At 42.5% G+C, this 22,520-nt stretch overlaps 1 protein-coding gene and 1 long non-coding RNA gene across 3 annotated transcripts; both read right to left on the minus strand.

The window, feature by feature from the left end:
- Positions 1-13,303: 13,303 nt before the first annotated feature.
- Positions 13,304-19,381, minus strand: LOC311310826 (uncharacterized protein). Of its 2 annotated transcripts, none has more exons than XM_084440399.1 (12): positions 19,146-19,381; positions 18,793-18,870; positions 18,465-18,506; positions 18,109-18,182; positions 17,777-17,848; positions 17,209-17,414; positions 17,029-17,125; positions 15,935-16,097; positions 15,128-15,231; positions 14,896-15,040; positions 14,216-14,339; positions 13,304-14,069 (listed from the first exon to the last, which is right to left on the minus strand). In XM_084440399.1, exons 1-12 carry the CDS (start codon positions 19,245-19,247, stop codon positions 13,771-13,773), a joined length of 1,506 nt encoding a protein of 501 aa, XP_084296525.1. In that variant the 5' UTR covers positions 19,248-19,381; the 3' UTR covers positions 13,304-13,770. The 2 variants fall into 2 exon arrangements, with proteins under 2 accessions (XP_084296525.1, XP_084296524.1); XM_084440398.1 differs by having other exon boundaries at positions 13,305-14,069; positions 14,210-14,339.
- A 3-nt stretch (positions 19,382-19,384) lies between these two features.
- On the minus strand, positions 19,385-21,686 carry LOC311310827. The gene is made up of 6 exons (XR_014630511.1): positions 21,548-21,686; positions 20,654-20,736; positions 20,274-20,483; positions 19,943-20,156; positions 19,552-19,627; positions 19,385-19,417 (listed from the first exon to the last, which is right to left on the minus strand). It is a non-coding gene; the product is annotated as an uncharacterized lncRNA (long non-coding RNA).
- Positions 21,687-22,520: the final 834 nt, after the last annotated feature.

The raw sequence follows: 22,520 nt of genomic DNA on the forward strand, positions 1-22,520 counted from the left end.
CTTAGTGGGGACTTCATACGGGGAGCAGGCCGGCAATGTCTTTCAGAGACATGGGAGTAGAGACCTGTGAATCCACAGATGAGAGAGACAACAGAGACAAAACAGAAGAGCAAAAGGAGAGTCCTCTGGTCTGGTCTCCCTGTTCCCCTCTTTGAGTCCTCTGGTCTGGTCTGGTCTCCCTGTTCCCCTCTTTGGTCAGGAACGGTTATCAGCAGTCTGTTGAAGATACTCAGAAACATGGTTAAGTGCAAGCCACATTCTATCATCCCCTCTTCCTGGCAGGAGATGATCCTGCTTTGGGGAAAAATTGTGTTATTCAGTCAGGAAAACTTAAACAGGGTGTCTGTTCAAGTGTCATTAGAGCCAGTCGGGCTCGTCAGTCTATGTAGTTTGTCAGTGGGGAACTAGCTTTTGTCCATTTACCGAATCGGACAGTAGCAGGGATCTAGGCTCTGCAGTAGCCTACAGTGACATCAGGGGCAGTGTAAGAATTACTTTAACACGCCCAGTCTCCAGTCGTGATCAAGGCAATTGGATTTTGCTCTAGAATTTCTCTCGCGATTTTATGAAATAAAAATAAAATAAAAACATTCTCGTCTCAACAAAACAACACCCCCTAAGGGTGAAAACAAATTCCCTGAAGTCAGGATAAAACAGAGATGGGGAAAAAAAATGCATCACTCAAATAAAATAACACTAAAATGAACTCGCTTCATTTACAATTAACAAAACATCAATTATCAATTAATCAAAAAATCTATCAAAGCTTTATTTGTATAGCTAATTATTAAATATTGTACATCTAAAACTTCCATCTTCTGCATTTGAGGACAGAGTATTGGGCACGCTTCGGACAAAATGGTCTCTTCCCTTTGTCATACTTATCTGTCGTTCACGGTGAGTCGGTGACATGGCGTTGGCCCTGCATCCCACGAACCACAGGTCGCCCATCTGTAGGGAAGCAGGCCGGTAACCTCCATCTCCACCTCCGGTCCTGTGCCCGTCTCCTGGTTCGGCATTCACCCATCACTCCCGGAACGACAGTTGTCTGTAAAAACACTCAGAAAAACACTCAGCCCTGATGAATGTACCTCAAACTATAAACATGAGATATCTAACATAAACTAAAAATATATAATTGGGTTAGGAGATGCTGTATTCAGATTAAGACACTGACAAATATGAACCTTCTGTTCATCTTGCACAGCTGTTCTATCTGACGGTCCCTCAGTTAGACTGTCTATTCCTGGCCTAGTCATGACTGTTGTGGGTTGTTCACTCCAGCAGGTGGCGCGGAATCCCAGGTTGCAGGATTCTCCCTTTCAATTTGCCTGCGGTAGCTGTGACATTCTCTAATCCAGTGATCCGGTTCACCACAATGAAAACATGCACCCTCATTCCTGTCTTCCAGCTGTCTTAACTGAGCAGCTTGTAATCTGGCTGCACCTAGCTTCATTTCTTTCAACTCCCTCTTTTCAATGTGATCACGAAGACGCTCCGCATAGCGGAAATGGTCAACAACTTCTTCGAGAGAAGTCGATTCCCAGGTGTGGCACATCAACCTAACTTGGTCGGACAAAGAGGGGAGAGAGTTATTCATCAATTGTTGTTTCAAAATCTTTTTATAATCGGCGTTCGCTTTGTCCATGCCACTGTGTGCGGCAAACTGATTCTAGCCGTTCCCAAAATTTCTCGAACTGTTCATCGGAATTTTGTTTGCAATATGTGATACGGTCCCAATTCATCTTTTTAGGGAATCGAGTTTTGATTCTGTTTAACAGCGCAGCGTTTTGGCCATTAAAATCGGCATGAGAAAAAGGCAACGCAATGTCAAACGGATCTTTCACATCCCCCCATTTTAACCCAAGGCATTGTCTCATGATCATGGCGATTTCCTCTGCGTGAGGCTCATACATTCGAACTAAACTGTTAAAAAGATTTTCAAACTCGTCAATGTCTTTAGTCGGATCGGGCAAGGTTTTTTTTTTTATATTTATTTATTTATTTATATTTATTTTGCATCATTTATTTGTGAAGGGCGAGGAACAGGGTTTGGGCAGCGTATCAGTGGGGCTTGTATTTGCGGTCCCTCCAGACTATCTCTAGCCATTTGCAGTTGTTCCAAATTAAACTTAGCCTCAGATATAGCTCTAGCCAATTCTTCCTTCCTGACCTGTTCTTGTTCGGTGTAATACCTCGTAGAAAGGGGCGCGCTTAATTCGTATTGCGGAGGCGCCTGATCGGTTGGCGCAGAGGCAATACTGGGAGGGGATACGGCAGAGAGAGAAGGGACGTGTCTTATAATGGCGGGAGCATGAAAAGGGGGGAGAACAACAGCCTGGTTAGGTGGTGTGATCACGGAGCAACGAGTCGAGGGGGAAAAATCTAGGTCAGAGTGATTCGATGGGGGAAGTGGCGGAGACGCCGTTGGCTGTATAGCTTCTTTGTCTCTTTTCTCTGACTTCAAAAACCCTTCCCGCGCTACTGACTCCCAAATTTTAAACGCCGCCCAATCGATGGCATTACCACTTTTCCTCCCCAACTTAGTTTTCTCAAACGCTTCTAGTTGAGCCCTAACGTTGGCCAAAGCTTTAACGCTAAGGGTACCAAATGGAGACGGAAAACTGCTATGCTTATTCCATCTGCCAACAGTCACTAGCAGAATACTTTAGGGCAACAATTTTAGCTGGACCAGACAATTTAAGAATATCAAGCGATGAGCTAGTAGTGGAACCCATAATGTACAAGAATACAATCTAAAATAGCAATGAAACTCAAATACACAGGAAATAGAAACAATTTCGAAAGAAACAAAGACACATTAAAGACACATTAAACCGCTAAGTAACTCACCCAGCAACTGGTCCTTTGGTCTCCCTCTGGCTCGATGGTGGATCACGGGAGAGCGGAGTGGTAGTTGTTGTTTCCTTTGTCTCTCAGACAACCAGCTAGCCTACTGGAAATCTAGCAGTTACGATTTATGGCAGTCGAAATAGTGTCGAAAATGTAAACAATACTTTACCTGGATAACAGGCGCGCTTAACAAACAATACAAGGCAAGAGCCGAAGCTCAAACAGTAAACAACAAAACGAACAACCCCGTGTAGGGACACGGAACACAAAAGACGAACAAAGGGGACGAACACAGGCCCACGTTTACGACAAGCAAAAAAACATATGCCTGCCCGGCTGAAACCACCAGCCTCTTGGTTGGAAGCTACCCAACCACCCGGGATAAAGGGGAAAACGTTTCTCCAAGAAACGCGGATTGGACACACCAATCACTCCCGTAGCTACATCTGTTGGTAATCATTCTAAAACGAAACATCAACAATCACTTCGAAGCTAGTTGGCAATCGTGCTAACACGAAACATCAACAACGGGGCTTAAGCTAGTTGGTAATCGTTCTGAAACGAAACATCAACAATGAGGCTTAAGCTAGTTGGTAATCGTTCTAAAAACGAAGCATCAACAACAACGAGCGCCCTACCCTCGGTAGGAAACACCCAACTCCCCCCCCCGCGGGGCTTTTGTTTTCAGAACACGCCAGACCAACACAATCCGAAACTAAAACAAGGCAAATACAACTCAAAACCATAAGAGGGTTCGTTCAAACGTACCTGTGAGTTTCAAGAATCCAGTGGAAGAACTGAGGAAATAATCTCAGCGTGCGCTCTGGCGCAAGAGAGAAAATTGACTTTCCAAGCCCGCTATGGACCGACACGTCTGTCGACCAATTCATCCACTGGAATCCCGAAGCCACACACAGGTAGTCCTCCCTTTACATCCGCGTCGCCAAAGGTGTTTGGATGTAAATTCCACAACACTTCCCTGACCCCCCCTTTTCTGACTCTGGACTACGGCTTTTTGGATTTGCAGATTGAATAGTTTATATTAAAATGCCCTTTGGGCTTGCATTAATTTCCTACCTCCTGTGTCGTACATTTGGGTACAGTTTACAAACCAGCCCTAACAACCTGGATCTCGAGATAATCATGCTCCAGAGATATACTATATAATAGAGAGAGTTTTGGGTTCCCAAACTCCATCAATGTGGGCCTCCCTTCTGAAAACAGTGACACACCCGCGCCCCCCCAATCCCCCAAATTTGTCCATTTTACAAGGCAGCGTTAGCTATCCAATAACATTACACAGCTAAGTTAGCTCGGTGGCACATGTTGCTAGTTAACGTTATGACGTTTTCGCACAATACATTCATGCCTGCGGGGGGAGGCTCTCTCTGCACTATCCACAAATTTGGGATACATCTCTCCCATTATTTATTTCAATCTTCTGACCTTTAAAATCACATTTCATTCATAAAAACCTGATAAAGACATTTAAAAAAATAAAAAACATGTTTTCCCTTTTTTTTTCTAACCATCCCTCTGCGCCTCCCCTGAATTTCTTTGGGGCCCCCCAGGGGAGGCCCGCCTTACAGTTTGGGAACCCAAGGTCTAGCCCTATCCATGATATTATAACAGTTAAGCTCTAAATTTACAAAGTGTATTGGAGTAGAAATGTGGAGAAATGCACTATTGGTGTGAACAGCAGCGCTACTGCAATGCTTCACACCTGCCCTAAGTGTATCGTATCGTATTGTTATCGTCAACCCAATATCGTGTATCGTATCTTATCGTGAGATTAGTGTATCGTTACACCCCTACAACGCATTAAAAAAAGTGACAACGCATCCAAAAGGTGACAACGCAACACAAATCGGCCACAACACAACACAAATCGGCCACAACACAACACAAACCGGCCACAACACAACACAAATCGGCCACAACACAACACAAACCGGCCACAACACAACACAAATAGGCCACAACACAAACCAGCCACAACACAACACAAACCGGCCACAACACAACACAAACCGGCCACAACACAACGTAAGTGAGCCACAACACAACAGAAGTGAGCCACAACTGGGAGGGCGGAGTCTCGCCATCACGCCACTATCCACGGCACGAACCCCACAACTCAGCCCCTAAGTGGGCTAGAGACACACGGTCTTCCCCGGTGGGTGCAGAGGGTGGCCCAGAGTGGGCTACACTGTCTGCGACTGACTCTAACCTGAGGGAGTGGAGTCTCGCCAGCACACCACTATCCACGCCACGACCCCACAACTCGGCCTCAGAGTGGGCTAGAGACATAAGGTCTTCCCCGGTGGGTGCAGGAAGGTGGCCCAGAGAGAGCTACACTGCTCCTGACTGGCTCTGACCCGAGGGGGCGGAGTCTCGCCATCACGCCACTATCCATGCCACAAACCCCACAACTCGGCCTCAGAGTGGGCTAGAGACACACGGTCTTTGCCAGTGGGTGGCCTGGAGAGTGGTACACTGTCCCTGAATGGTTTTGACCTGAGGGGGCGGAGTCTCGCCGTCACGCCACTATCCACGCCACAACCCCACAACCCGGCCTCAGAGTGGGCTAGAGACACACAGTCTTTACCAGTGGGTGAGCCAGTGAGTGGTACACTGTCCCTGAATGGTTTTGACCTGAGGGGGCGGAGTCTCGCCACCACGCCACGAACCCCACAACTCTTGAAATTATTCCGAGAGAGATTGTATTTCTCCCTGAGCTGCTCAAAAGACATAATATTACCATTTAACATCAAGTCGCCTACAGTCATTACCCCCTTTTCATACCATAGAGAGAAGGCATGGTCTGACAGACCAGGGGGGAAATCTGGGTTTAAGTAAAGAGGAGTGAGAAGAGAGATTTGGCCCTCCTGGTTCTCTAGCTTCCTAGTCAATCTCCAAACTTTCAGGGTGTTCTGTAGGATAATATTACCCTTTACTTTATTACAAACCCACTTCCTAGAGAGGCATATAGAATGTTACGAAGAGGGATAGGGGCCACTGACTCAGCTTCTAGGGCAAGCCAGGTAGATTTAGGGTCCTCTCTAAACCAATGCCACGGCTGGTTTGTGTTGTGGCCGATTTGTGTTGTGTTGTGGCCGGTTTGTGTTGTGTTGTGGCCGATTTGTGTTGCGTTGTCACCTTTTTGATTCGTTGTCACTTTTTTTGATGCGTTGCCACTTTTTTTGATGCGTTGTCACTTCTTTTGATATGTTGTGTTGTGACACTTCAGGGCCACCGTTCAGCGCACCATAGATGGCATTTGTCGGCGTGTCACTCCCTCCCTCCCTCTTTCCCTCCGTCCCGTAGTTGACCTGCACAAGAGGCATCAGTGTAACTGCTTTAGCCACTGACCGCTACCATTAATGTTCTGGAAGCTGCTGCTAGTTGTTGTGAGCTCATGAGCTAACTGGCTATCCCGCTCTTATTGTGCTGAATTAGCATTGGACGCATTGGAACTGATGTGTCCAGGCGACAAGACCTATCTTAATTTATCAGACATTATTTCATGTCATTTCAATTCACAGCTATTTCAGTTGCATGACTAGTTTATTTCTGTTCTCCTCCTCCCTTCATGTTATTCCTGTCACAGTACCTTGGAGGCTTGGAGCAGTAGTCAGACTAATTATAGCCTTGTTTGAAGACAGTTTCCATGGTGATACCGCTTTGACACATTGGTACTGTATGATGATGGAATGGCGGTGTGGGGACCTGGTGTCACCTCCAGTACACAGAGGGAACATGTACTGGTGTCACATCCAGAATGCAGAGTGAAGCTATACTGGTGTCACATCCAGAGCAAGAATAGCAATAAACAGGAATAGCAATATCCTTTTATTGTATTTCAAATAATCTTAATGGGTTTTGTTAAATCATGTATGTACAAAGCTTTAACTATCGCCCTACAGCAGCGCTGAACTACTTACATTCTTCTTTTTCTTCGTTTGGGTGGACATGTTTCACTCCCCCCCAGGCTCGGGGTCGAGGGGCTATCCTTTTACCACCCATAGCTTGGGTGTGGGTCACCCGAGCTATATATCCGGGCACACCTCCAGGAACACCTCCATTTCCATCCATGTAATTTAGATGATGACATTCAGAGTCAGGCTCGTGGTCGGTCTGGGTCAGAGGCTACTTCTTGTAGAAGTAGTAGAATTGTTAATTCTCCATACAGTTGATGGTTGCAGACCTACTCAGTTCCATTTGGACTTCACTTGATTGTATTTGTTGCCAGTTGCCGCTGCTAGTTTTATTTTTGTCAGCTCAGTATGGGCTGAAATCTGTGCCACTAGAAATTGAATTTGTATTATATGTATCTGAATTTGAATTGCACAGTTTGAATTTGAATAGCACAGTTTGAATTTGAATTGCACAGTTTGAATTTGAATTGCACAGTTTGAATTTGAATTGCACAGTTTGAATTTGAATTATTAGTGTAATTCAAATTCAAAACTTGTAATTCAGATTCAAAACTTGTTATTCAGATTCAAAACTTGTTATTCAGATTCAAAACTTGTTATTCAGATTCAAAATTGTAATTCAGATTCAAAACTGTAATTCAGATTCAAACTGTGAAATTCAGATTCAAAACTGTGAAATTCAGATTCAAAACTAAACTACCACCATCCGGGTCCTAGCCGGAGGAAGAGCAATCGATTTACGAACTGTTCATCGCTTCATAGCATCGCGAGCATAGACGTACTGTGCAACGTCATCATGGAGGATGGCGGTGCGGGACTTTCAAGCACGGTAATATAATAAAACCACATATTTACTAGTGTCTTTGCTTATGTAGAGTAAGAGATTGTATAACTGTAGCTGTTAGATTTGGTTAACATGGCACAGCGTATGTGCTGTTTTCGGGCGCAACGTCAGTTAGCAGCGCGAGCATAGTTAGCATAGCCGTACTGTGCTATTACCAGCACGTTCTGGATGGAGCTGCTGTTAGATTTGGTTAACATGGCACAGCGTATGTGCTGTTTTCGGGCGCAACGTCATGGCGAGCATTGTTAGCATAAGCTGCTGTACCGTGCTAATGTTACCAGTAAAAGCAAAGCAAAGCAAAGTTTGTTGTTTACCCAGGGTGTTGGACTGTTATTTTACTAACTTATCTACAGCCAGACACTGCAGGAAGCCTTGCTCAAGGGCTATTCAGCGGTGATTCATGATTGATGTGTGATTAATTGGGGAATCGAACTGGGCACCTTCCGGTATCAAGGCCGCCCCTCTAACCACTAGGCCACCGCTGCCTTATAGTACCGCCTTTAGTAGAGCTTAGATTCTCTGTCCGAGCCCGGCCCGACCCGGCCCATGGCCATGATCCATAAAATATTTAGACACCCCTGTTGCACATCACAATCTTTAATCAATCAGTCACATCATGTCATTGCATGTTTGGAACGGATGAAAAGGCTAATATGTAGCTAGTATTGCCAATGATTCACAGCAGTAGCAGGGTCTGACATTAACACCAAGCACCAGCCAAATGCTGGTAAAGTATGCAAGTGGCTGGTAGACTTGTTTAATTCACCAGCCAAGAAAAACAATGGTAATGTAATGTTGAGTGGCTGGTCAAATTTGAACATTCAGTAGCCATTTGGCAGGTGAGTCAAAAAGTTAATTTTGGACACTGAGAAGTAGTATATCATAATAACGCCAGCTGATGAAGGGGTTGCAGTACTTGATGGTTTATGCTAACTATTAATTTCATTACTTTTGCAGAACATTGTCCTTCAGGAGTGTTTGCAGAGATTCAAGGAACGACTGCAATGGGCCCTCAACAGCAACCCTCCTGATCTGGATTACTTAGAATATATAGTGACGCAGGAGAGGGTCTTCTTAAGTGCCTTAGAGAATGTAGGTCTGCCTAATGAGGTCCGTGAAAGACTTGATGAACTGAGCATGTTGTTTGAGATGAGGAACGAACCACCTCCCTGTAACTCTGTGGTGAAGATGCTGGGTCCCTGTGGACGTTTTAGGCTCCAGATCACAGAGGAACACCTACAAAGTCTTCTTCAGCTGGGTCTGTCTGCTACATGTGTAGCAGACATGGTTGGAGTCTCAAGACGTACCCTTTATAGGATGATGCAGGAGTACAACATGTCAGTTGGGAGCCTGTACTCCACCATGACTGATGATGCTCTGGATATGGAAGTGAGAGCAATCAAATCTAGACAACCTCATGCTGGATACCAGACTGTCAAGGGGTGTCTTCAAGCAGATGGTCACCGTGTACAATGGACTAGAATCAAAGCCTCTATGCATAGAGTTGATACAGAAGGAATCTTATCAAGAATGACAAGTATGGGCTGTGTTGTCCGGCGAAAGTACTCTGTTCAAGGCCCACATTTTCTGCAACATATAGACACCAATCATAAGCTCATCAGGTGTGTTTTATGGTTGAATATAGAATGACAAGAAACATATAATTGGAATTAATTTTTATTTGTGGGTAAATCATCTTCTGCCTTTTTATTTTTAATTTAACCCGTTCAATTTTTCAACAGATATAACATGGTGATATTTGGAGGGATTGATGGCTTCTCCAGGAAGGTATGTTTCCTACAGTAAAGTACTCACGAAGCATATATTAATGAAAAATTGCAATTAAAATGAATGCAATTTGTGGCTCTGTGCGCCGAAATTGAATGGGTTCTAAATGGGGCCATGCTACATATTACCATGGCAATAGAGACACACGGGCTCCTACAAATTCACGCCCCCAAGTGACAGCGGCCCCACATCGGGTAAGGAAGAACGGTGTAGTGCAGCTGTCAGTGCAATCCTTATGAGAGGCATCGTAAAATACCATGATTTCACTGATTGCCTACTGAGGCTGTAGCAATCTTTTTTGTATTCTAATAAAGGGTCCCATTAGTTTGATTTGTCCCTTTTAATGGGATATAACTGCCATCACAATATACAACCCACAACATACTATAATTTACTTCATCAGTGAGTCAAAAGTGCTAGCATTGGAAATCTTAAGTTTAAGTGGTCGCATGGTATATACGTCACGAACGCATCCCTTGAGGTTTTCAATACCAGGATACGCTTTTCTATCATGTATATTAGGCTCTCATTTAGGGATCTTCCCTCTTCCATGCTTCCATCTGGCGTCTTGCAAGGCATATTTCTGGATTAATACTAACCTGGAGAATTCACTCTGTAGTTGAAAATGTCGGGATCTTCAAAGTCGGCGCTCATAAATACATAGCAGTAAAGCCAATGATGTCACTGAAAAGCGACAGGTTCTCTGTCTACCGTCTCTCCTCTGCTCTGTTAACATTATGGGTAATTCATTTAAGTGGCAAATTAAATGTGACACATCATTTATTTAGAAAGCAAGAAGATATGTTGACAAAGACAGTCCATACATTGGAAAACATATTTTTTATTTAAATTAATATAGTCTTCAGTTCATGTAGGATTATTTTAAAAGTAGGCTAACTAAAGGTGAATTGCAGTGACTTCTATGGGCTGGCTTGCAGTATACTATTCACCTTACCCGATGTGGTGCCGCTGTCTCACTTGGGGGCGTGAATTTGTAGGCGCCCGTGTGTCTCTATAGCATGAGCCTTTGATATATGACATAATCGTGACATCACTCTTTTCGGGCTTTGATCTGTGACATCACTCTTTTCCGGGCTTTGATCTGAAGAAGGGGCGTGGCCTCCTCTCAGACCCCGTACATCAAAGCCAGACCCCCGTCATTCGGATCGGCTCCGAAATGTAATGGGTTCTAAGTGGGGCCATGCTACACCCTTCCACCGAGTTTTGTGAAAGTCGGTTCAGTATTGCCTTTGATCTATGGCCCGACCCATCGGCTTCCGATAACATGGCAGACCCAGATGTGCACAGAGGTGCGAGGGCCTGAACATTGCTGCGTGCAGCTTAAATTTCCTTTTATTTATTTTTATCAGTTTATTTACAAAACTTTTATTTGTTCTTCTGTAGATTAATTTTGTACATTTCTGTGAATGGTAGAGATGTAAGAGATTAATCGTGTATTTATTATTATTATTAATGCATAAACCCCCACCTCCCATCCAGGTCATGTACCTTGATGCTGCACCCAACAACAGAGCCAGTACTGCACTTCATTTTTTTCTGGATGGAGTGAGGAGATTTGGATGGCCTTACAAGTGAGTAATGCTGCAGTTAATTATTATTATTATTATTTAATGTTTTCTCTTAGTATACCTATAGAAAGTCAGCCATTTATTTAGGATGTTTTCTCTGTTGCATTTTCATAATCTTCTTGTGAAAGGAAATTATCCTGCGTTAGAGTACTTTTTTTTTTTATTATATTGTGTATGGATACTCATTTCAAAATTGGATGTGTTACAGGGTAAGAGGTGACCAGGGAGTTGAAAATGTCAACATTGCCCAGCTGATGTTCAGTGTGAGAGGCACAGGATGTGGAAGTTTTATCAGCGGAAAAAGTGTGCACAACCAGAGGTGAAGTATTCTTTTTGCAATAATAATTTTCATATTACCTCAAGATCCAAGTAATGTAGTTACATGCCATATTGGTGTGCCTTTGTGTGACATTTAACTCCAGCTGAATTACTGCTTGGATATTATTTTAGTTTGATTGATGTATTTGTATATGTATTTGTAGAATCGAACGCCTATGGAGGGACGTCTGGACAGGCGTTACACACGTTTACTATGACGTACTGCACAGCCTGGAGGAAGATGGATCCCTCGACATCTCGGATAATCTTCATCTCTTCTGTGCTCAGTACACCTTCCTTCCTAGACTCCAGGCTGATTTGGCCAGGTTTTCTCTTGGCTGGAATAGTCATCCCATCAGGACAGCGGGTTACCGTTCTACTAACCAGATGTGGGAGCTAGGGATGCTCCTGCACCCCCACAGAGAGCCAGACACGTCCGAGGACAATGTGGCAGTTGAGTAATTACAGCATTGTATTGTCGTCGCGCTTTTAAATATGATTTGTGAATCTACATACTGATTTTCTCCTGATCGTTTTTTGTTTCTCTTGGTTTCAGGGAATCCAAATCGATGACATTGATTGGGAGTGCTCAGGGCTGTCCCATTCTAACTCAGCCACCCCGGGTGTTACTGTGCCAGAACTGGAATGTCCGTTGAATGCAGAGGACATAGAAACATTACGTTTCACCATTGATCCTCTTTCTCATTCCAATAATTTTGGAAAAGACATTTACTTGACCACATTGTCACATGCTTGTCACCTACTTCGCCATCATTGACAGCCGTGTCTGTGCCAATAATTGACTGGTATACTATACTGGTATAACGCCCATAGACATAGTCGGGACAGTTTTAATAAAAACGAAAGCTAATTTAATTCAAACCTTAATCTCGAAGAATCATTGAATGTTCTCTCAAAATTGGTGTCACCACCAGCCTATAATGTTTGTTTACCCGGTGCTTCTGCACACACAGGCTATACGGCACACTATAGCCTAGGATTATGGCAGAAACTTGTTTTATATTTAAAACGTTGGCGACAAGTCATTGTGGATCGGACATCACAGTGTAACCGTCTATCTGTGTAAGAAGAACCCCGAAACCCCATTCCAACTTCCAACTCAAATGTAGCCTAGTCAGACTCGAAAACCTCCGTGCCTCTGGGGGAGAAGTCCTGGACCTCAAATCTGAGGAAGAAGTCGTTCAGCTCATTAGCCCTTGCTGTGTCATCCAGGGGTATCAGCTGTTTTTTACCGGGGTTCATGTTTGTGATATTTTTTCATACAGTCCCATAATCTCCTATTGTCCATCTCTCTAAAGCTTTGTTCCATGACAGTGTGGTGTTTATCTTTTGCTTCTTTCAGCAGGTGATTGAGCTCTTTTTGTACCACAACTACAGCTGCATGATCGTTTTTAAAAGCACGCTTTTTCTTATTGATACATGCTTTAATGTCCTTAGTTATATAAACTTTATTGTTGGGGAAATGTAGGATTTCTTTTTTCTCATCTACATAGTACACACAAAAATGTATGTAATCGGTGATGGTTGTTGTGACCTCTTCAAGCTCTAGGCTGTGAAAAATGCTCCAATCAGTGCTGAGGAGGCAACCCCCAAAGTGTCTCTATACTGTCATCCGTCCATCTCAATACAGTTTTTAACTGGCTTACAGGACTTCAACACAATGTAGTTTACTATGTAGGAATGCAGAGAAACGTACAAGGGTGGATAATTACAAGTATTTCACTTTTTGTTATAATAGGACACAATAGGGCCCTGACAACAATAGTGGAACATTGTATGGAAAAATACAATTACATAAGACCTTTTAATAAATGTTATATAAGTGTAGTCCTGGAATCCCACTTTGCTGTCACAGAAATCGTTCCTGCTGTGTACGTAATAAATCACACAATACTTTAGTTTTAAAAGTACTTTAATTAGAAATAGTTTTTTCAAAGTTCTTTAAACTTCATGTATTTCAAAATAAATAACATGACGAACAAACTGGACCGTAAAACATTAAGTAATGTATGTATGTTGGGTCTTTCTTGTCTCACACACAGCGCGTAACCATCGCGTAAACATCCACGTGTAAAGAAATCCCATATTCCCCACCAATGCCTTCAAATTGTGGGGGATGTATCCACTTGGGGATATTTATGATTCAGTACCTTTTTTTGTATGGCAAAAGAATTTGCAAACCATTTAATGTGTTAAACATATCCTACAAGTTCTGCTATATAGGCCTACATAGCAACACTACAGTAGTTATTTCTGCTATAGAATGCATTGGCAAAATGGTAGGAATTGGAAGATTGTTTTTTTGCTTGTAATAATTACAAACTTCTGCCAATAGAACAAGTGACAACAACAAGTGAAAGTCTAAAAACAAGTTACTGGCAGTTACTGGCATGAATGGAACCTCACTATTCCTGTCCATCTAAATCTGAAGAAATGCCTGTCCATGATGGAAGGCCTCTGTCATTACTTGTCTGAACTCAGTATAAGTTTGCATATGCAGAACAGGCAGGCGGATCGTTTTAGTACATGCAGCAACTGTTGGGTAGCAAACTGTATGAGCACCATACTGGATGTGACAGGTGTGATTGAACTGCACATCGACTCTGAAGTCTCTCTTCTCTTCTGGCAAGATAGGAATGTGGCCCTGTCCTGTGAGCCACTGCATAAATGTACTCGGGGAGAGGGGATCTGGACCATCACCCACCTCTGGACTTTCAACTGTTCAGAGACAGAAACCAAACAATTGAATTGATTTATGGTTACGTAATAATAAAGTTATAATGGAAATGTCATGACATGTGCAATAGAGAGAAACGACAGTAAGTGCATAGAGTTTGCAAGAAGAAAACTATATTTACAATTACATTCGTCCAGCTCCTGTAAGAAGTCCTGCAGATGGTTCATAAGGCTCACTTCCAGCTGTTCTTTGTTGGACCCCTTCTCACTGAACTCAGGATGGCATGCCGCAAAAACAAAGTCAGCATCAGCCTGGTGCGAGAAAAAAACAACATTCCGAGTTCATCCAAATGAATAACATGCAACATTGATTTTAAATCAAGCAGCAATTATTTTATTTACAGTGGACCAAAAATGGCCCCTAAGGACCTGGAGCAGTAGTTAATGTGACACTATTGATTAAAATTGTCTTTAATGTTTTGTTGTTGAAATTATAAAATTTAGATTTTTCATCCCTGACCCACTTTTTTTCCTATTCAACACAGCCATGAATAATCATAAACTCAACACCAGAAACCCCAAAATGGACCAAAAATGGTCCAGGGACTGGAAAAGGGCTAGATAAACTGGGCCACTGGGATAATATACATCTCATTGATACCCATCTATCAGGGATGCAGATATCAATAGGTACCAGAGGTACATTCAAATTCTGCAAATAGGCAAACCTGATTCCTTTACACAATTACATTTGAACAGTTAATGATGCATTTCTTTTCACAGAGTCCAAAGTTTAAGTAAAGGACTTGCAACCACTTTTACCTGTTAAAAGTGATACCAGTCCACCCCTACTAAAGCATTAACTCACCTTCAGCTCCAACCCAGGGACAAACAGTGGCTGGCAGATGTCTGGGTATTGGCTCATCAGATCTGCGAGACCATGAAGTTTTAGACCTTCACGTAGCTGGGAGAGGAGGGCCACTAGCCGAAGTATGGCATGAAGAACAACAGCACTGAAATATAGTGGAGAGTACCAAGTTAAAAGTGAAAAATCAAAACCTCAATTGTAACACATCCAAGTGTAAAGGCAAGAAATATACCGAACAATGTCTTCTCTCTTCTCAACATTAACAGGTCCTTGATAGCCACAGGAAGAAATGTCATCAACCAGTTCAGTCATCGTATCTTCTGTGGCTGACTCCACCTTAAAAATCCAGACAGACAGACAGACAGAGACACACACCACAGCTCATGTAACGGAGTTTTCGGTTAAAACGCTGACGTCATGCAAGAAAAAGAAGAACGGGAAGACAACAGTAGTGGCACAGGCACTCTCTCACCTCATTCACTTTATACATTGCTCAACCACCGCTGCGTTCTCCTCCACCATGTGGCTAATTAGTATTCACGCAACCAGTCTGTGTTTCTCCCTCTCGCTGCTCTGAACCCACGAGAGAGAAACAACGGCGGCGTAGTCCGGTCGCAACGTGCGTGTTGTTTAGTCGTCCGTGTTTTAAGCAGGATAATAATACTATACTATAATAATACTATAGTACTATACTATATATATAAATACTATATATATATATTACATCAGTCTGCACTTGTTGTCGGAGAAAAGTATGTTGTGTTCAAGGCCCCTCTTGGGTCAGCCCTACTCCTAACAGGTGCGTCGGAGCGTTGTGAGAGGAGGAGTGAGAGAAAGTTCCCACACACTCCTGAATTTGCAATACATTTTAATATTGTACATTTCAGTAAGTATGACCTTCTTCAGGTACAAATAAGGTCATACTGACCGAAACATTGTGCAAAATTAAAGTTTATTGCAAAGTGAGGAAAGTGTAATCACTTTGAGAAAGAGAAGGTTCCTACACCAGTGACCTCAGTACATCAGTAAAACCTCTTACCTTGGAGATAAGTGCTGTAGAGTGAGAATCACAGACATCTTCTTTTGAAAGGTGCTCTACCTGCACCTGCCCACTGCAGAGGTACTTGAAGCACCAAAGTTTGAGGCAGCAGGGTGGTGGTCCACCTTGTGCCAGACTAACAGCCCAAATTTCACCAGCACTCCTAAAAGAGACAGAATATATACAGTAGTAGTCGTAGTAATATAGTCCTGCCCTGAAGACTACGTCAATACTGTGTAGTAAAGATAACAAGCTATTTACTTACAAGCACTTAGCCAATAAAACATAAAAATCATTGCCACAATAACATGTAAACAATATCATGTTTGAGATTAGGGCTGGACGATAATTCAGTAACGATATATATCTATCGATAGACACTTGATCGATAGAAAAAACAGCTCGATAAAAACTTCAATCGAAAAATGCATGTAAACGCACGAGTTCCCTTCCTAGTTCCCTTCCTAGTATGATACAACATGTGTCATATATTTAGAACAGGAAGAGTGCATTAATACTTATTGATATGCTGAAGGAAAAAACACAAACTAAAAAGGTTAAGGACTAGCTTCACTGAACAGACCAAAGACATAATTTGTTGTCATCATGAAGTTATTGTGAGAAATACTGGCCTATGTCAATGGCCAAAAAAAGAAGAAAAGAAGAATCAACAGGAGAAACTTCATTTGTAGTTCTAAACATATTTAGGGTGTGTAACACTCACTTTTGTTGATTGCACTTTGCTTATTTGTTCAAGGATCAAGAGATTAATATTTATCAGATCGTACTGTGATGTCAGGTCACTTGATTTCCCTTTATTTTATATAACCATTGTAGCTGTATTGGTGCTCTTATAACGTGGTGGAACAAAGAGCTTGAATTCAATGTTTTTTTCTTGTGATCTTCCTTAAGCATTAATACCCCAAAAATATATTTAAAATAAAAAAAGTATCGATAAGTATCATTATCGATCAATATGATCATCTTTTTTTAAATAGATATACTCTTTTTTTATATCGTCCAGCCCTATTTGAGAACTGAGACATGTGTGTCCCACTGTATACATAATTTTATTATAGGCACATATGGCATACCTGAAGTTGTGTTGATCGAGATCCAAAACTGAGTATTTGGGACATTTTCCAGTCTGGTCACCCTCAAACAGCCTCCGTTCAATGCCTGCAACCATGTCTTAACACCAAGAATCACCCCATTTGTTTAAGTACTGTCACTTCTATTGCAATTTTTAAAACAGAATTTCAGTCATATTTTACCTGTGAGGAATTCCTTGCTGAGTGCCCCTGTGTCAATGCCTGCCTCTCCTATGAACTGGACCTTTAACTGGTTGGTAGGGGCTGACTTCTTTTGGCGCTTCCATTGAGCTAGGCCTCGCTCTACCACCTGGGATCTTGGCACCATGATGAGAAAATCTTTTTCTTTGTTAACAGCAGCAGAGATGGTTTTCAGGATATCATCAAGGCTGAAAGAGAAATGGATAACTGAAAGCATGTTTTGTGTGTGTGTGTGTGTGTGTGTGTGTGTGTGTGTGTGTGTGTGTGTGTGTGTGTGTGTGTGTGTGTGTGTATGTGTGTGATAGACTTGTTACTTCTGGTAACTGGATTCATTGACATTAGAGGTATTTTGAGTGCAAAAATAATGTATGCCTTCAAAAAGGTACAGTGTGACCGAAACGTCAGCCTTTTCATAAAACCACATGCAAAGAGTATTCAAGTGTGTGCAGTCTTGACTTTTCATCTAAATAAGAGGTACTTTGCCCCAAAAGTAAGAAAAAAAAGTCAGGTGATAATTAGGTGTTGAAGGAGACTATTGAAGCATACACACCTAGAGATGCTCTTGTTGTCATTTGAATTTGGAGGTGAAGGAAGGAACTTTGGAAGAACGAAGTCTTGATCGCTGCAATGACACAGTGAGTAGTGTTGAAAGCCAGTGACCATGACATATACCATAGTCAGTCCTTATGGTAACAGCTCAGTCAATTTCCAAGCATTAAATCCAACTGATCAATACATTACTTCAGTGGTGGAAGGACAGATGCTTGGAGGGAGATCTCAAACAAAGATACTACATTGGTGGAAGGTCAGATGCTTGGAGGGAGATCCCAAAGACACTACAATGATATATTTTTCTGAAATTGTGCTTAAAGTTTCCATTACCTCTCTCCGCAAATACTTGCATGAACCTCCAACTCGTTTGGAGGTAAAGTCCGGCCACAGATTGGGCACATGGTCTGAAAATGAAACCATTGAAATGTTTAACATGATAGGTGGACACAATTGTGGTGTTATTGTATGACAATACATAACAGAGATGTCAGGTTGATCTGACCAATAGCAAGACTGAGTAGTAGGCTACGGACCAATAGTAGACAGCATGTGTGACGTGGTTATGTTTTAGCTGAAGCTGAAGGCTAATAAACAGGTTGCACGTTTAGCTCACAGTTTTGTCTCACGCACTTTATTCAAGAAACGTAACAATAATACCTCAAGAATATACACAAACCATAACATACCTCTGTGTTAGAGGACAGGGTCACCACATCATCCTCCGTTGGCTGCCAAAATAAATTAAATGGGGGGGGGGGGGGGGGGGTTTAAAAAGACAACAGTATTCAGATGGTCTGGCTCCACTGTGTGTGTGTGTGTGTGTGTGTCTGGGGCCATTGACCAAGGAGTTTAGAGAATTTTGTGTAGGAAAAAAGGTTGGGAACCACTGATCTAGAGTATGCACCTGTCAGTACATATGGACTGTAATTGTGTCCCTTGAATTTTGGCTAAACACCTTTTGGCTCACCTTACACAGTCTACAATTGATGCTAGTAAAGATATAAATTACTTCACCTTCTGTTTTGAGTTCACCGTCAGTCTGTCTTCCATATCTGGCTTGGGGTGACTGGAATCCAGGTCATCATCACTAATCTGGTAAAGGAGAGAGTAGGATGTTCTCAATTAATATTACTACTTCCAACAAGTGAGTAGAATGCATTAAGCAATATCACATGAGAGGGAGTGATGTTGTACTGAATATCAGCACTCCTGGACTGCCTCTTGTTCAATCAGATCGCTTGGTTGGTGCCGGTCGAAACTAACTGATGTATAATGTCCATTAACCATCTAGTAGCAAGCTTAATAATATGCGGCAGTCATTTTGTAAAATAAAGTAATTTCCCAACATAAAATGGGTCTATACATACCGTGAGTGCATTGGTATCTGAAGGCTCACATGTTTCAAGATGCAGCGCAAGAATTTGTAATGGGTAGCTGGTGTGACAGGATTGGCACATTGCTCTTGGCATATTGGAGAAGGACTTGGAATCGGGGGGCAGTGGTTGAGTGTCTAGCTCCTCCTGTAGTGGAGCAATGTACAGGACACCCTTTCCACTTGCACTTGCAGTCTTCAAGAGTGACCCTGTATATCCATGGTCCCCAGGAGACACCATATGTATTTTTCTCGAACCCCATCCCCCTAACAAAAAATGTTATGCAATAGTTGAATTCTACTGAAATGTAACAATACCGATTACAATCAAATTTTTGTATTGACACAAATGATTATACAGTTATTGATCAAAATGATGTATTAGCCACTATGTTACCTACCTGCAGCTTTGTAAATCAACCAGCCCCCAGACACACTTTCCAATTTTGGATATAGATCTTTGAGTGTTGAAAATACCTTCGGGAGTAATAAAACATATCATTACATTGATAAAAGAAGAGCAGTGTTTGATAACTACAATAGGTTCAGAAAATATTCAGACCACTTCAGTTTTTTCACTTTTTGTTATGTTGCAGCCTTTTGCTAAAATCTTTTAAATTAGTTTTTAATCTCACCAATCTACACTACATTTCAATCTACACTTTTCACAAAAGGCTGCAACATAACAAGATGTGAAAAAATTGAGGGAGTCTGAATATTTTCTGAACCCATTGTATATTAACCAGATCAGATGACAAAACCAATTCTTGTCAATGTGGAACAGTGCCTCACCTCATCATGAGTGTAGTTCTCGGTCATCACTGTAGACCTGCGGCCCAAACCAGCTTGCAGATGGAAAATTTCTTCTTTTCCTTTGGGAGTGCGTTCAGTAAGCTTGGGTAAGAGATAAAATGACAGTGAAAGCTCTTTGGCCGGTGTGCAGTGGTTGGTAGGCCCTCGGAGGCACCGGCGCTTTCTCTTCATTCCGAAAAGGGCAGGAAAAGACCTGTGATGATGAGAATGTTTGTATTTGACTCTTGTACAGTTTTGTCTCACTAGCAGACACTTAATGTAAGGGACAATGAGTCACAGGCTGACAAAGAAACTAAATACTGCAAGAGACCTGGTCATTTCCGTGTGGACATTCGGCCGACCATCTCTCCCTCTCTCCTGGCCATCTCTCCCTCTCTCCTGGCCATCTCTCCCTCTCTCCTGGCCATCTCTCCCTCTCTCCTGGCCATCTCTCCCTCTCTCCTGGCCATCTCTCCCTCTCTCCTGGCCATCTCTCCCTCTCTCCTGGCCATCTCTCCCTCTCTCCTGACTCCCTCCCAGTCTGCTGGAATGATATCATTTTAAGAATACACATCACATCATTTAATGCTGAATAGTTAACATTTACATGAATGGGTACAATAATACTGGAGTAACATGTTTGAATGGTGAATCATGGTGAATGGTTAGACATGTTAATCTGGGTGTGTGCAATTAAACTATACACAACACCTGGGAGTCTCTGGGTCACTTAGATTTGTGATCAAGTGAAGAAGTTGTCTTGCTGAATTCAAGACCTGTCTTGTGTTTTCTCCCTGTCAAAAAATATAACAACGCCATCTTGTAAAAAACACAGGTGTTTGACAGCAAATGTACATTTAAATACAATCGCTTCACTGCACGCGGCCGGTCCATCACGTCCCTCACGCAAGGGCACGCTCCACGGGTCCTCCCTTCTGACACCAATGTAACGTTTCCAGGAACCGGAGGCAGAGACGTATCCAATGGTTTAGGCAACAAGTTTATTTATATCACTCTCTTCAGTGTAAGATGCTATCATGCAGCCATAGTAGTCTCGTAACATAACATCCGTACTAGTTTCCATAACAACACACAACAACAACTTCACTTCCCTTTCCCGGAAGTCCCTCCCCAGACTGGTGCGTTCCAGGCAACCCGTAACTCGTGTTTTTCCGACCTTCTGCCCATGAAAATGATGAGGAACGCGTAGTTTGACGGGGTTTGACCACGCGTTCCTCGTCACTTTCACACGCAGAAGGTTGGAAAAACACGAGTTACGGGTTGTATTGCCTGGAACGCCCCATAATATCCGGCTGGATCATAGCTGGCCGGCCGCTACACTATGCATGATGTTGCGCCCGAAAATCAAGAAAAACAGCACATACGCTGTGCCATGTTAACCAAATCTAACAGCAGCTCCATCCAGAACGTGCTGGTAATAGCACAGTACGGCTATGCTAACTATGCTCGCGCTGCTAACTGACGTTGCGCCCGAAAACAGCACATACGCTGTGCCATGTTAACCAAATCTAACAGCTACAGTTATACAATCTCTTACTCTACATAAGCAAAGACACTAGTAAATATGTGGTTTTATTATATTACCGTGCTTGAAAGTCCCGCACCGCCATCCTCCATGATGACGTTGCACAGTACGTCTATGCTCGCGATGCTATGAAGCGATGAACAGTTCGTAAATCGATTGCTCTTCCTCCGGCTAGGACCCGGATGGTGGTAGTTTAGTTTTGAATCTGAATTTCACAGTTTTGAATCTGAATTTCACAGTTTGAATCTGAATTACAGTTTTGAATCTGAATTACAGTTTTGAATCTGAATAACAAGTTTTGAATCTGAATAACAAGTTTTGAATCTGAATAACAAGTTTTGAATCTGAATTACAAGTTTTGAATTTGAATTACACTAATAATTCAAATTCAAACTGTGCAATTCAAATTCAAACTGTGCAATTCAAATTCAAACTGTGCAATTCAAATTCAAACTGTGCAATTCAAATTCAAACTGTGCAATTCAAATTCAAACTGTGCTATTCAAATTCAAACTGTGCAATTCAAATTCAGATACAAATAATACAAATTCAATTTCTAGTGGCACAGATTTCAGCCCATAGCTCAGGCATTGACCAGGGCTGAAGCAAGTCTGTCTGACTAAGCTCCTGGGGTGGCCCAGAAGAAGGCACAGTAGAGACTCTCACACTCCGCATCCCACCACAGTTTGTAGCTACTGCGACATCTGCGTGTGAAGTAACTCCAACCTCTCTCCAGATAGTAAAAGCCAGTCCAATATTTATTTGTGTATGTGATCTTCTTTTGTCTGATTCTTTTTTTAGCCGAAGACCGTGGTGTCTTTGCTCCCAGAGCATAAGTTCTCTCAGCCATATTCAGCAACGGACATGTCTCAAACGTAAATCAAGATGACGCTGCCTTGCCGTTCAGGGGGTGGGGCACAGCGCCAGGCCGGCTTCGCTCATAATAAAAATAAATTCTGCATTTGCTCCACAGGCACTACACTGTTGGCTATAATTTCTGTACAGATAGTTATGACCCCCTGGACCTATGTA

Source organism: Borostomias antarcticus (genome assembly GCF_949987555.1).
Source record: "Borostomias antarcticus genome assembly, chromosome: 6".
NCBI classification, from domain to species: domain Eukaryota; kingdom Metazoa; phylum Chordata; class Actinopteri; order Stomiiformes; family Stomiidae; genus Borostomias; species Borostomias antarcticus.

Coding starts and splice junctions, on each gene's coding strand:
- LOC311310826 (XM_084440398.1), bottom strand. CDS start 19,247: ATGCCAAGAGCAATGTGCCAATCCTGTCACACCAGCTACCCATTACAA. Junction 18,871..19,145: donor CAGATACCAATGCACTCACG/GTATGTATAGAC, acceptor CTCCTTTACCAG/ATTAGTGATGATGACCTGGA. Junction 15,041..15,127: donor AAGAGAGAAGACATTGTTCG/GTATATTTCTTG, acceptor ACTATATTTCAG/TGCTGTTGTTCTTCATGCCA.